The sequence below is a fragment of the Phyllobates terribilis genome, unplaced genomic scaffold (assembly GCF_046119375.1).
Source record: "Phyllobates terribilis strain yellow unplaced genomic scaffold, ASM4611937v1 Scaffold_1__5_contigs__length_1240528914, whole genome shotgun sequence".
Classification (NCBI taxonomy): Eukaryota; Metazoa; Chordata; class Amphibia; order Anura; family Dendrobatidae; genus Phyllobates; species Phyllobates terribilis.
The window spans coordinates 250,258,534-250,272,833 of record NW_027362761.1 but is presented as its reverse complement, the minus strand read 5'-3'; the positions used below and the strand labels follow the sequence as shown (position 1 = coordinate 250,272,833).

The 14,300-nt window shown below is 38.9% G+C and overlaps 1 protein-coding gene across 3 annotated transcripts in view; it reads right to left on the bottom strand.

Moving 5' to 3' along the window:
* Window positions 1-158: 158 nt before the first annotated feature.
* LOC141166639 (leukotriene B4 receptor 1-like) overlaps window positions 159-14,300 on the bottom strand; it is a 116,033-nt gene continuing 101,891 nt past the window's right edge. Inside the window, exons 1-3 of one of the 3 annotated variants that reach the window (XM_073653532.1) lie at window positions 6,029-6,161; window positions 4,394-4,726; window positions 159-2,126 (exon numbers count right to left, since the gene is read on the bottom strand). In XM_073653532.1, coding sequence (XP_073509633.1) covers window positions 1,038-2,111 — 1,074 coding nt within the window. In that variant the 5' untranslated portion in view covers window positions 2,112-2,126; window positions 4,394-4,726; window positions 6,029-6,161 and the 3' untranslated portion in view covers window positions 159-1,037. Of the gene's footprint in view, window positions 2,127-4,393; window positions 4,727-6,028; window positions 6,162-14,300 lie in introns of those variants that run through there. The other 2 variants (XM_073653523.1, XM_073653542.1) reach the window with 2 other exon arrangements.

Here is a 14,300-nt window from a genome sequence, read left to right as displayed (position 1 = left end):
TGGAGGGTGAAGGTAATGAAGAAAAAAACAAAGAAAAGCAAATTTTTCTACTTGATAGAAGACTTTCCCTTCCATTTTTAAAATATGGGAATATAAGCAAATGTCCACTGATAAATACCATTAACTTTATTTAAATAGGTTTAAAAGTCTGTGCTGTATAATTTCTTCTTCTATCTTTCTAGTGGTTTGAGCTTGTTTTTTCTGAAGCACTACTCCAAATTCCCTGCATAGACATAGATTATAGTTCTGCTTAGATTTATAAGATACCATGCTGGCTTCCTGAAGTTGCAGCAAGAGGGGTTTACTGCTATACATTGATGTCAGATAATGAGACACTGTGCTGTAACTTTTAGATTTTAAAACTATGTCAGAAAAAAAAACAAAGTCTAAATGCTATAGAAATATATAATGAAATTAATTTGGCAAGAATTTTAGACCTACTGCGGGCACACGCGCACTTATGTTTTCGGCTCTGCCCGCAGTAGGGCAATGCATAGTGCAGGCGCGAGACGCCATTTCTGTATGCAGGCGCACAATTTCGCCTGGCAATAGGGATGACGTGAGGCGTCATACACATAAATTAAAGAAGGAGGACGGCGAGCAGCAGCCGGGGGGAGGGTTGGAGAGGCCCAAAACCATGCTCATCGGACCAGACCGACCCGATTACCATACAGCGCGGGACAACTTAAAAAGGTTTTTGGGGATTTACAGGGGGAGTCAGGGGGTTGTATGAGCATTTATTGAATGCAGCACAGGCGCTGAATAAGATGATAGTTATTGTTCATATATAACAAAACTAGTGACAGGTTCCCTTTAAACAATGCAGGACTTATTTGTGGCTCTTAATCATGGCGATGTATAGGTCTACATGTGAGCTGTATGCACAAAGTGTTGAGATTTCTTTAATCAACCCTTTGCAGACTTGCTTAATTTTTATTTGAGATACAGGCAAATTTTTATTTGCTCCATTGTAAGGGTAGATATAGTCTCAAAGATATTGTTGTTAAGCATAAAAATGTTTGCAAGGCATTGTACTCTTATGATAACTCTATTTCGTTAGTCAACATAGGCTTACTTGGTTCTGCTTTATCTAAGCATTTTTCTAATTCGACAGATTCTGTATGACTTTTTTGGCGAAAAACCTGAGAAATTTTACGAAAACTTGAAGTCTCTGAGGCAGTCCCCTCAAAGAGTTTAGCCATGAATCCCAACCCTGCTGTTCTAATGAAGTTGCCACCAGCAAAAACATATAAGATAGGGTTAGCGCTACTACTAAAGTATGCAATAGCTATAACAGTAGGCCTGGCTTTTAGAGCTGTACCTTTAAGAGATTCTGATGGGAGTATTTCTCCTGATACTTGCAAAATATTCACTACCTGATATGGAAGCCAGAAGAGGGCAAAAGTTACAATAATCATGATGACCAAACGGCTTGTCTTTTGTTTTGCTTGAAATTTTGCATTACATAACCTTATTCCAATGTAGACATAGCAAAACACTATGATTGTGAATGGTATAGCAAATCCAGTCAAAGTCTCAAAAATATAATGAAAAATCATGTGTTCTGGAGTATTATGAAAAGTTCTACAATGTGGCTTATCATCTATGTATATTAACTTACGGTAAAAAAACATTGTGATGGGTAGCAGAGATGCTATTAGCCATATTGATGCAACTATGCCTCGGACTATCGGCTTTGTTCGCATCTTCTGAGAAGTGAAAGGTAGTGCCACAGCTAGAAAGCGGTCCATGCTCATGAACATGATCAGGAATATACTGGCATACATGCTCAAACCACTAATATAATGACACATTTTACACATGAAGCTCCCAAATGTCCAACTACCAGTGGAAAGTAGATGCAGGAAAAATGGGGCTGTGAGGATGACAATGAGGTCTGCCATGGCCAGATGTAATATCAGGAGGCAAGTCACTGTGCGTTTCTTCATTCGTGTCAAAATTGTCCAGATGACAAAGGCATTTCCTGGAAGTCCAATGATAAAGGCGATTGAAAGAATTGCAATTCCAAGACTGGCGGTTTTTCCAGAAGATATATATGTAGGCTTAGTTGTTGATGCAAAAGAAGTGTTCATTATGTACGTTGTTGTCATGGCAAACACTGTATTCTGTTATAGGAAAACAAGAAACATACTGTAAAAAAATGTATCCAAAAGCAAAATTAAGCTAACTTAATAAAATGGTCAGTGCCTGCTAACATGGGAGTATAGGTTATCATGGCTGTGTAGTCGGAAGCCAAAATAACTCCAACTCCCCTATTATTCCAAACTCCAGCTTCAACCTCAAATCCCCATAAGCGACTGAAGGTTTATAATTGGCAGTAACACAGTTAATATAGCATAAAGTTATATTCTTAATGTTTTTAAAAATGTCCTATATTCTTATGAAAATATAAATGTATTAACCTATGCCTTTAGGCTATGTGCCCACTATGCGTTTTTCAAGTGTTTTTGCCGTGGAATTTCCACAGCGAAAACGCTTAAAAAACGCTTGGTAATATATGCCCCATGGTCCCCAATGATAATCCGCATGTGCTGTGCACATGCTGCGGAAATTTACGCTGCAGATTATCATTGCGGAAAAATACGCAGCATGTCCACTAATTTTGCAGACACGCAGTGTAATTGCCGCCATTGACTTGCATTGAAACGCTCAATATCTGTGTCAGCACATTTGCACACACGGATATGAAGCGATTCAATGTGCGGATGGTACCTGGGTCTGGAGAAGAGGAGACTTTCATCCAGACCTGGGTACCATAGAAACTGTAAAAAAAAAGAATTTAAAATTAAAAATAAAGATTATACTTACCTTCCGATGGCCCCCGGTCTCCATAGCGATGCGTGCGGTGTGTTGGGCGGCTCGCGGTGGTGTGAGGACCTGACATGACGTCATTAAGTCATGTGACAGGTCACGTGACCGCTGACGTCGGCGGTCGCGTGACCTGTCACATGACTCAATGACGTCATCGCAGGTCCTTCACACCACCGCGAGACATCGGGGAGACCGGACGGAGAGGAGAAGGAGACCGGGGGCCATCGGAAGGTAAGTATAATCTTTATTTTTTATTTTTTACCATTCTTATTCTTTTTTTTTTTAACTATTACTTGGTCACACTATATAAATCCATGCCATTTGCATGGATTTTTATAGTGTGACCAAGTTGTCAAGCACTTTTCCAAGTGATGCTAAAATCGCTTGGAAATGCGCTTGATAACCCGCATGCAGAAATGCATGTGAAGAACGCTTGACAAACGCTTCTACCTGGCAGGAAAAACACATGTACAATCCGCATGCGTTTTTCCTGCCAGGGAGAAGCGGAAAAAATATGCAGCATTTCTGCATCGTGGGCACTTAGCCTTAGTAAATTATATATACACACTCCTCAACATTGAAATTACAACACCAAGTCATGGAGTTATTAAAGCCACAAGATTGATAAACGTGTTCATGATATGCAAATGATGACAAAGTGGAAACTAACTTCTAAAACTTCTAATTTTATTCAGTATTAAAGGGGGGGTCCGAAGTCCAAAGTAATTTTACTCCTTAATCCCTTTCTATTTAGTGCCATAATCTAAGCAATTTTCTAATATACTTGAATTTAAATTTATTTTTCCTTCCTTCACTGTTGTAATGCTGGGTGATGGTGAAGTGACCCACTGCTAGCCAGCAAGAGCAGTGTCGGTCACACTTGGTGCTAGCCATCGCACTGCTGCACACCCTTGAGGGCCGGGTATACTCTTCACCTGCCACTCGGTCCTGACAAGGCGGAACTTTAGATGAGTCCTTCCCAGGCGGAGAGCAGTTCTTGTTTTCACCTTTCCTCCTCTCTTTTACTTCATGCTTTTTGGTGTGTAGCACAGGACCATGTTATTTAGGTGGTGCTGTCTTTTTTCTTGAGTTTAGTTATCGTTAGAGTACTCAGCAGGAGACGTCACTGGTCTCTGCATGCTGAGTATTTTGACAACACGCTCTATTGCCAACTTGTTACTGCTGATCTGAGCTGGCAACAGAGAGCGAGCTGTCATTGTGCACATCTCACAGTCACAGAGCAGCGGCTAGCACAGCCTCTGAAATGAGCGTCACTGATAACGCTTCATTTCAGGGAGGGGACTGCAGTGACTGCAGCCTCTGACCCCTGATGATGGTCAATTTGAGTATCCCAACATGCACTCGGATTCTCAAATGAAATGTCATCAAAAGGGAAGTGAAAAAAAGCAGTTAGATAGAGTAGTTTTTAGGGAATTTTTAATTCAGGTATATTAGAAAATAGTTTGGATTCTGGCATTAAATAGATAGGCATTTAGGAGGAAAATTACTTTGGACCACTCCTCTAAGAATGAGTGCCACGCACAGAAATACATGTACTTACATGCCTTGCCTTGCTATAAATGAGGTTATTAATTGCCTGAGGAATGTTCTGCCACACTGAATGCACTTGTGCACGCAAATCATCCAGATCCACTGCTGGCAGCTCCCTTTGAATTGCTGACCAATGATGTCCCAGATGTGCTCGATGGGAGACAAGTTCAAACACTGCAGGCTATTGTAACACTTTTAAGCCATGCAGGCTGCTCACACTTGCACACGTAACATGTGGCCTAGTATTATCATGGTGAAAAAACAGATCCTGCGACACTTTGGGGAAATGGCCATACAACTGGTTCCATGACCAAATTAACGTAATGCCGAGCCGTTGGTGTACCTGGAATGAAGACTTGAAGGGTTCAGCTATTGTGCATTATGCCACCCCACAAAATTTTCAAAACATCTAATTTCAGCATTGAGTGTCAGCACCATGCACAGAAACACACTTAATTACATACCTTTGCAAGTTATCAATGAGGCTATTAATGATTGACAGAGGAATGTTCTGCCATGCTCAATGCACTTGGTAATGAAAACAAGCAAAACCAGCAAGATACACTGCTGGCAGCTCCCTCTGCAATAGTTAATTAATGATGTGCTCGATGGGGGACAAGTCTGGAAATGCTGTAGTCCATGGTAGCATGCTTAGACCACTCAAGCCGCTTATAGTAGCATAAACAACGTGAGGGCCTGGTGTTGTTGTGTAGAAAAATGGAATGTCAGCTGTTAGTGTACCGGGAATGGAGACTAAAAGGGTCAGGCTATCATCCATTATGCCACCCTACACCATACTCCTGGGAATAGGACCCGTACGACTGGCCCTCGTAAAGGCCTCTTCATGGTCTTATGCCACCACTCTCAAAGGCTATCATGGTGCAGAGAAAGATGTCAACGGAGGTCTATCCATATATCCTATTCAGCGATGTGTCCTGCTTATATCTTGGATACAATAATAGCTTTAGATTCGTTTGGTGTCCGTGTGGCTAACGCAACAAAAAGGCCTTTACAAAGCAGCATCACACCTTCAGTATATGGTATATAACCGTCATTTTTACCCCAAAGTGGTATCAATAAAAAACATCAACTTGTCCTGCAAAAAATAAACTCTCACACAGCTCCATCACGTAAAAATAAAAAGATACAGGTCTATGAAAGTGTTGACACAGGCAAAAAAAAAAGTACAACTGTTCAAATTTTTTTCACCACTAAAATGATAAGAAACATGACATGTTTGGTATCATCATCGTAATCATATTAACGTGTTGAATCTTATTGCCAAGAATTTTTTTTTTCTTGCAGTTTGGACTTCCAGTTACACTTGGAATCTTTTCCAGTACATTGTATAGTAAAGTGAATGGTGCCTTTCAAAAGTACAACTAGTCCTGCAAAAAACAAGTCTATCTAGATGTAAAGATGTCCCTTGGAAGAAGGGGAGGAGAAAATGAAACCATAAAACGTTGTAAAGGGGATAAATAATATAAAATATGTCATACTATGTAACCAAAAATATCTAGCGACACGCGTGAAAATATTTGGTTTGCCCTTGCAACAATGATTTCTACAGCTATAGTTTCACTACTGCACAGGTAGTTTCTCCTACATTTTTTTTAAAATATATTTTAATCAACTTATTACTTACCATCTCAGCCATAATACTGCAGAGTTAATCAGGTTGGGATATCCTTGTTATTTCCAATATATTAGTCCATTCGTTATGCTTGAGGTGAAGCTTAGTAAGTGAGAAAGGATGTTCCAAAAATCTATGTATCATTGCAGTCAAGCTTCCTGTTGTCACAACACTTTTGTGTAAAAGATGATTGCAAAATCATTTGCTGGTATATTATGCAACGTGACGATGTTCTAATGAACTGTTAACTCTGATACTTTAAATCGTCTGTAATACCTTGTTGCTAAACAATGGCCAAATCTGACCCCTTGTTATCTATTCATTGAAATCTACTACGAGTATCGAGATAGTAGTAATCTCACATTTTATTTTGCTTAACATAGCAAGACATATTTCATCATGATCAGTTGTTTAGAGTAAAAAAAAAAGATTTTTTTTGGGGGGGTATAATAAATAGTCCTAAAATGTAATCATGAATACAATATACATACCGTTTTGGTGGTACTTCATTCTCTGAAGATAAGTGATAACTGTCACCAGATTTTCTGTAATGAGGTCAATCATGTTATGTCGCCTGACTGCGACTCTAGTTTTGAGATTTTGTTACTTGTTAAGATGATTTCATGTACAAAGAAGAGCCCCTAAGATCTGCCTGTTACAGTGTCTACTAGTAATGGATTATATGCACATGTGATCTACCAATAGAGCAAAATGTCTAAATATAATATGTAGCTTTGCATAGGCATGCCAGGAAATTAAACTGTTAAAATTTTTTAGAAAGTTCATTTTCCAAAAGAATCAAAAAACAAAATAGAAATTATAATTTTAAAGCTATAAAGCTATTCAGAAATGGAAAATAACAATCACCAGTATAATTTAGCTGTAACTTAGATTTTTTTTATCTTCCTTCCAAAAAATTTACCAGTCCAGTACCAAAACCCTTTTTTTTGACAATTCTCACCGTCAATGATGAGCTGTTTTTTTTTTTTTTGGTAAAAGCCACATCGAGGCACAAATTTCAGTAAAGACAGCATAACATGTCTGCCATTTTTGTAATGAATTGACCTGGAGTGATTCTCTGTTCGGGCACTTACAGTGGACCCCTAGTGTAAAGACTCATCCTACATAGTCCTTGTACTCTAAGAAGGTGTATAGTCAGGAGGATTTGTTGAAACGTACACACATCAAAAGATTCCACATCTCTTCCTCATAAAAAAACAAAAAAAGACTAAACGACGGGAGGACAAAAATGACTGATATGTCACCAGGATCGGGCTGGGGCTGAAATTCAGCCCTGGTATTTGCAAGCACACAGAACCATGCTCCCCACCCTTCCCTAGATGGAGGTCTCTATTACACTTATTACCCTGTCTGGGGGAAATAAAGATTTCCTCCAAGATCTACATTACCAATGCCGTTATATGAGATTAAATAATGCCACTGTGTCATGACTACAGAATACCACCAATTAGTGATAGAATGATGCCATCATACTGATCATTGAAGGAGTTGTACAGCCTTGAGTAAATTGTCTTCAATTACTAGTACAGACTGCCGAATCCTAATGGTGTGCAATATACAGACACTTAGGATATGGCTCGGCTTGCAGATTCCAGCAGTTGTCATGTGATCACAAGTATTCAACTTATATACTTGTGGTCATGGGCCAACTAGAGTGTCAGCTGTTTCGCTCAATGCTCTATCCTAGTTGGCACATGACTGCAAGTATTCAAATCAAATACATGCAAACACTTGACAACTGCTGTAGTCAGCAAGAATAGCTGAATCCTAACAGTGTATACACTACACACCATTAGGATTCAGCAAGCTGGAGTGCTTGCTGACAATTTACTCAAAGGTGTACATCTCTTTTAACAAAATATGACTATACCAAAGACCAATATTAGCATCAATATTGCAATACAATAGACAAATCATACCTCCTGTCTATAACAAAATATTACCAGCATTTACAATCGTGATAATACTGCCATACTGATGATTAATCAAAACCCCTGTGCCTAATTACAGTTATACTGCACCCTATAGTAATAACGTCCCCTGTGTCTCCTTTAACACGTTAACGACCAATGACGGACATAGCATGTCATGAACGGGTGTCAGTTCCCGCACCAACACACAGTGACAGATCAGTGCCGATAGCTGTCAGTAACAACTGAGTGGCACAGGAAGAGGTGCGGGGACCCATGCTGTCGATCCCTGCACCCAGAGGGCTATGAACAGTCAGTCAATCTGAGTGTGAAAAAAAAAGGAAAATCCAGCAACCGCAAAATTCATTAGAACATCATGTTTATTTGTAGATTAAAACATGTAAAAGTAAAATTTTAAAAACAAGATAGAGCAACAGTCGACGCGTTTCAAGCTACATTAGCTCTTAATCATGACAACTAACATGCAGGAGCTATGGAAATATATAGCATAGAAAAATAGGTGTGGAATAGACAAATCACAGATGTGATTAATTATTAACCCTATGTATACACAGGAGAAGAGAAAAGAAAGGGAGGGAGAGGGGGAGAAAGAGTGTGGGGAGAGAGGAAGGAGGAAAAAAAAAAACAAAAAAAACACACACAACAGGAAAAAGAAAATGGTATACAAAATAAAAGACTAATTAAGACTCAAAAACATATATTTCACAAAGATGAATAATATCCTGCAAAAATGTTTGCATATACTGTATATGTAACGCGAATAGCTCAAATACTACTCAATCTCAAACAAGATATACTGTACATCATATGAGAAAAGGATTTTAACTTTCAAGATGATTATATTGATGATAAGTAAATAATAAATCTATTGTTATATATTTATACTTTATTTAAAAAGATTTATGTAAAATGTTCCCAAAATAAGCTTCTACTCAATCCACAAAAAAAAGTCCCCACTCAGGTCCGTCATCAGTTAACGGAAATATAGGGGCTTCCATGTTACTGGTAGTACAAATCCTCTGGAAAAGCGCTATGGCTCCTCGCCCCCCAAAAGAAATTCAGCAAATTTTTCACTCCTGAATCCAAATGACCCCCTCCCTTCTGAGCCTCACAGTGGGCTTAAACCAAATTTAGCATCCACATGTTTGGCAGGGGTATAATTCCCAAAATGGAGTCACTTGAGGGCGATATTCTGCTCTTCTACTACGTAATGGCTTTATATGGAATCCCCAAACTATTCTAGGAAAATATGCACACCAGGAGGCAAATAATGTTCCGTCACTCCCGAGTCTTGCCGTGTGGCTTAGCAGTACTGTACAGCCACAAATGGGGCATTGCCATGTTCAGTGGAAATTATGGGACACATTTTGGTACCATTTTCTACCCATTTCCCCCATTTTCTACCCATTTCCCCATGTGAAAATGTAAAATCTAGGGCTAAAATAACATTTTTGTGGTAAAAATGTCATTATTTTTTCTTCACTGCCCAATGGTGTAAAATTCTGTTACACACCCATGGTGTCAATATGATCACTGCACCCTTAGATGAATTCATTGAGAGGTGTAGTTTGTAAAATGGGCTCACTTATGGAGGATTATGCTGTTCTGGCACCTCATTGGCTCTCCCAGTGGGTAATGGCATCCGCAAACCATAACAGTAGAATCTGCACTATAATATGGCGCTCCTTCCCTTCTGAGTTTTGCACTATGCCTCAAACGTAGTTCCTGATTACATGTACGGTATTGGCGCAATCAGGAGAAATTGCAAAACAAACTGTGTGGTCCATTTTTCTTATTAGCCCCTATAAAAATAAAAAAATTGGGGCTAAAACAACATTTTAGTGAAAAAATTTAATTATTCTTTCTGTGAGGCACATGTGGTGCCAACATGCTCACTGCACCCCTTGATGAATTCATTGATAGGTGTAGTTTGTAAAATTACATCACCTATGGGGGATTCCTCTGTTGTGGCACCTAAGGGGCTCTGTCAATGTGATATGGCACCCTCAAACTGTTCCAGCAAAATCTGCACTATAATATGGTGCTTCTTCCCTACTGAGCATTGCACTGTGCCTCAAAAGTACTTTTAGACCACACATAGGGTATTGGCGCACTCAGGAGAAATTGCACAAAAAATTTGGGGTCCATTTTTTCCTGTTATCCTAGTGAAAATAAAAAATGTGGGGCTAAAATTGTTGTGGGAAAATTTATTTTTTTTTATTTTTACGTCTCTACTAGAGATGAGCGTTGTTCGACTCGAACTGTTCGCCAATCTCAAATTCGAGCTGTTTTGGGCGGTGTTCGAGCCGTTCGGCGAACACGAACGATTTGAGAAAAATTCGGCTGTTCGAGGTTATGGTCGATAACTGTTCGTGCACCAAAATCATAACTGGATTTTTTCTCAGTAATGATGAAAATTAATGTTAATACGCAGTTTGAGTGTACAGCGGGGCGGGGGGAGGGGCAGGGGATGGATCTCTGCAGGAATAATGAAGATCTCCATTTTTTTTTCTCTTTCCCGCATTTACAGTGGGGAGGTACAATCTGTCAGCCTATCAGCAGCGCACACACGGAGCGAAGTGCTTTTTTTCACACAAGCAAGGGCATGTGTCATTGGCAGTGTATGTCACATGTCCTTGCCCTATAAGACCAAGCCATTTTCCCCGTCGCCACCATTTTCTCACTGCTGCAGCTGCGTGTTAGACGGCACCGCTGTTGCTGTGTGCGCTATACCTTGTTAATTTCAAGCCAATTTTCACACAAATCTACAGATAGCTTGGGAGTAGGGAATAGTTGTGATTGCAGTCCTTTTAAGTACTAGGTTACAGCATTTCCTACGACTTTTATCAGGCAGGTCTGTGCTCTTAAATAGATAGGTTGTGGGAGTAAAGACTAATTGTAATTGGAGTCCTTTTCAGGACTAGGTTACATCAGTTCCTATCAGTTTTTGCCAGGCAGGTCTGTGCCAGTGCTGTGCAAGTTTTTTTCACAGCACTTGGCTGAATCTAGCAAAGCTAATCGTTTTTGGCCTATTGCAGAGTGTGTTAGTCAGTGGAGTAGCCTATCTGTGTTGCAAGATATACCACCTGTGCATAGAATACCAATTTTTTTACTGCACCTAGTGAAGTAAAATCTTTTGGGCATAGCATCATTGTATTAGTCCATCTATACTGACCTCCATCAGGTTGCAAATTGAATATAATTTTTTTCTGCATCTAGCTCTGAAAAAATATTTGGGCTTCTAGCAGTGTGTGGGACTTGTTCTACTAGTCCATCTATACTGACCTCCATCAGGTTGCAAACTGAATATAATTTTTTTCTGCATCTAGCTCTGAAAAAATATTTGGCCTTCTAGCAGTGTGTGGGACTTGTTCTATTAGTCCATCTATACTGACCTCCATCACGTTGCAAATTCAAAATAATTTTTTGTCTGCATCTAGCTCTGAAAAAATATTTGGCCTTCTAGCAGTGTGTGGGACTTTCTCTATTAGTCCATCTATACTGACCTCCATCAGGTTGCAAACTGAATATAATTTTTTTCTGCATCTAGCTCTGAAAAAATATTTGGCCTTCTAGCAGTGTGTGGGACTTGTTCTATTAGTCCACCTATACTGACCTCCATCAGGTTGCAAATTAAAAATAATTTTTTGTCTGCATCTACCTCTGAAAAAATATTTGGCCTTCTAGCAGTGTGTGGGACTTTCTCTATTAGTCCATCTATACTGACCTCCATCAGGTTGCAAACTGAATATAATTTTTTTCTGCATCTAGCTCTGAAAAAATATTTGGCCTTCTAGCAGTGTGTGGGACTTGTTCTATTAGTCCACCTATACTGACCTCCATCAGGTTGCAAATTCTAAATAATTTTTTGTCTGCATCTAGCTCTGAAAAAATATTTGGCCTTCTAGCTGTGTGTGAGACTTTCTCTATTAGTCCATCTATACTGACCTCCATCAGGTTGCAAATTGAATATAATTTTTTGTCTGCATCTACCTCTGAAAAAATATTTGGCCTTCTAGCAGTGTGTGGGACTTGTTCTATTAGTCCATCTATACTGACCTCCATCAGGTTGCAAACTGAATATAATTTCTTTCTGCATCTAGCTCTGAAAAAATATTTGGCCTTCTAGCAGTGTGTGGGACTTGTTCTATTAGTCCATCCATACTGACCTCCATCACGTTGCAAATTCAAAATAATTTTTTGTCTGCATCTAGCTCTGAAAAAATATTTGGCCTTCTAGCAGTGTGTGGGACTTTCTCTATTAGTCCATCTATACTGACCTCCATCAGGTTGCAAATTAAAAATATTTTTTGTCTGCATCTACCTCTGAAAAAATATTTGGCCTTCTAGCAGTGTGTGGGACTTGTTCTATTAGTCCATCTATACTGACCTCCATCAGGTTGCAAACTGAATATAATTTTTTTCTGCATCTAGCTCTGAAAAAATATTTGGCCTTCTAGCAGTGTGTGGGACTTGTTCTATTAGTCCACGTATACTGACCTCCATCAGGTTGCAAATTCAAAATAATTTTTTGTCTGCATCTAGCTCTGAAAAAATATTTGGCCTTCTAGCTGTGTGTGGGACTTTCTCTATTAGTCCATCTATACTGACCTCCATCAGGTTGCAAATTGAATATAATTTTTTTCTGCATCTAGCTCTGAAAAAATATTTGGGCTTCTAGCAGTGTGTGGGACTTGTTCTATTAGTCCATCTATACTGACCTCCATCAGGTTGCAAACTGAATATAATTTTTTTCTGCATCTACCTCTGAAAAAATATTTGGCCTTCTAGCAGTGTGTGAGACTTGTTCTATTAGTCCATCTATACTGACCTCCATCACGTTGCAAATTCAAAATAATTTTTTTTCTGCATCTAGCTCTGAAAAAATATTTGGCCTTCTAGCAGTGTGTGGGACTTTCTCTATTAGTCCATCTATACTGACCTCCATCAGGTTGCAAGTTAAAAATAATTTTTATCTGCATCTAGCTCTGAAAAAATATTTGGCCTTCTAGCAGTGTGTGGGACTAGTTCTATTAGTCCATCTATACTGACCTCCATCACGTTGCAAATTCAAAATAATTTTTTGTCTGCATCTAGCTCTGAAAAAATATTTGGCCTTCTAGCAGTGTGTGGGACTTCCTTTATTAGTCGATCTATACTGACCTCCATCAGGTTGCAAATTAAAAATAATTTTTATCTGCATCTACCTCTGAAAAAATATTTGGGCTTCTAGCTGTGTGTGGGACTTGTTCTATTAGTCCATCTATACTGACCTCCATCAGGTTGCAAACTGAATATAATTTTTTTCTGCATCTAGCTCTGAAAAAATATTTGGCCTTCTAGCAGTGTGTGGGACTTTCTCTATTAGTCCATCTATACTGACCTCCATCAGGTTTCAAATTAAAAATAATTTTTATCTGCATCTAGCTTTGAAAAAATATTTGGCCTTCTAGCAGTGTGTGGGACTTTCTCTATTAGTCCATCTATACTGATCCCCATCAGGTTGCAAACTCAATATATTTTTTTTCTGCATCTACCTCTGAAAAAATATTTGGGCTTCTAGCTGTGTGTGGGGCTTGTTCTATTAGTCCATCTATACTGACCTCCATCAGGTTGCAAACTGAATATAATTTTTTCTGCATCTACCTCTGAAAAAATATTTGGGCTTCTAGCTGTGTGTGGGACTTGTTCTATTAGTCCATCTATACTGACCTCCATCAGATTGCAAACTGAATATAATTTTTTTCTGCATCTAGCTCTGAAAAAATATTTGGCCTTCTAGCAGTGTGTGGGACTTGTTCTATTAGTCCACCTATACTGACCTCCATCAGGTTGCAAATTCAAAATCATTTTTTTTCTGCATCTAGCTCTGAAAAAATATTTGGCCTTCTAGCAGTGTGTGGGACTTTCTCTATTAGTCCATCTATACTGACCTCCATCAGGTTGCAAACTGAATATAATTTTTTTCTGCATCTAGCTCTGAAAAAATATTTGGCCTTCTAGCAGTGTGTGGGACTTTCTCTATTAGTCCATCTATACTGACCTCCATCAGGTTGCAAATTAAAAATAATTTTTATCTGCATCTAGCTCTGAAAAAATATTTGGCCTTCTAGCAGTGTGTGGGACTTGTTCTATTAGTCCATCTATACTGACCTCCATCACGTTGCAAATTCTAAATAATTTTTTGTCTGCATCTAGCTCTGAAAAAATATTTGGCCTTCTAGCAGTGTGTGGAACTTTCTCTATTAGTCCATCTATACTGACCTCCATCAGGTTGCAAACTGAATATATATTTTTTCTGCATCTACCTCTGAAAAAATATTTGGGCTTCT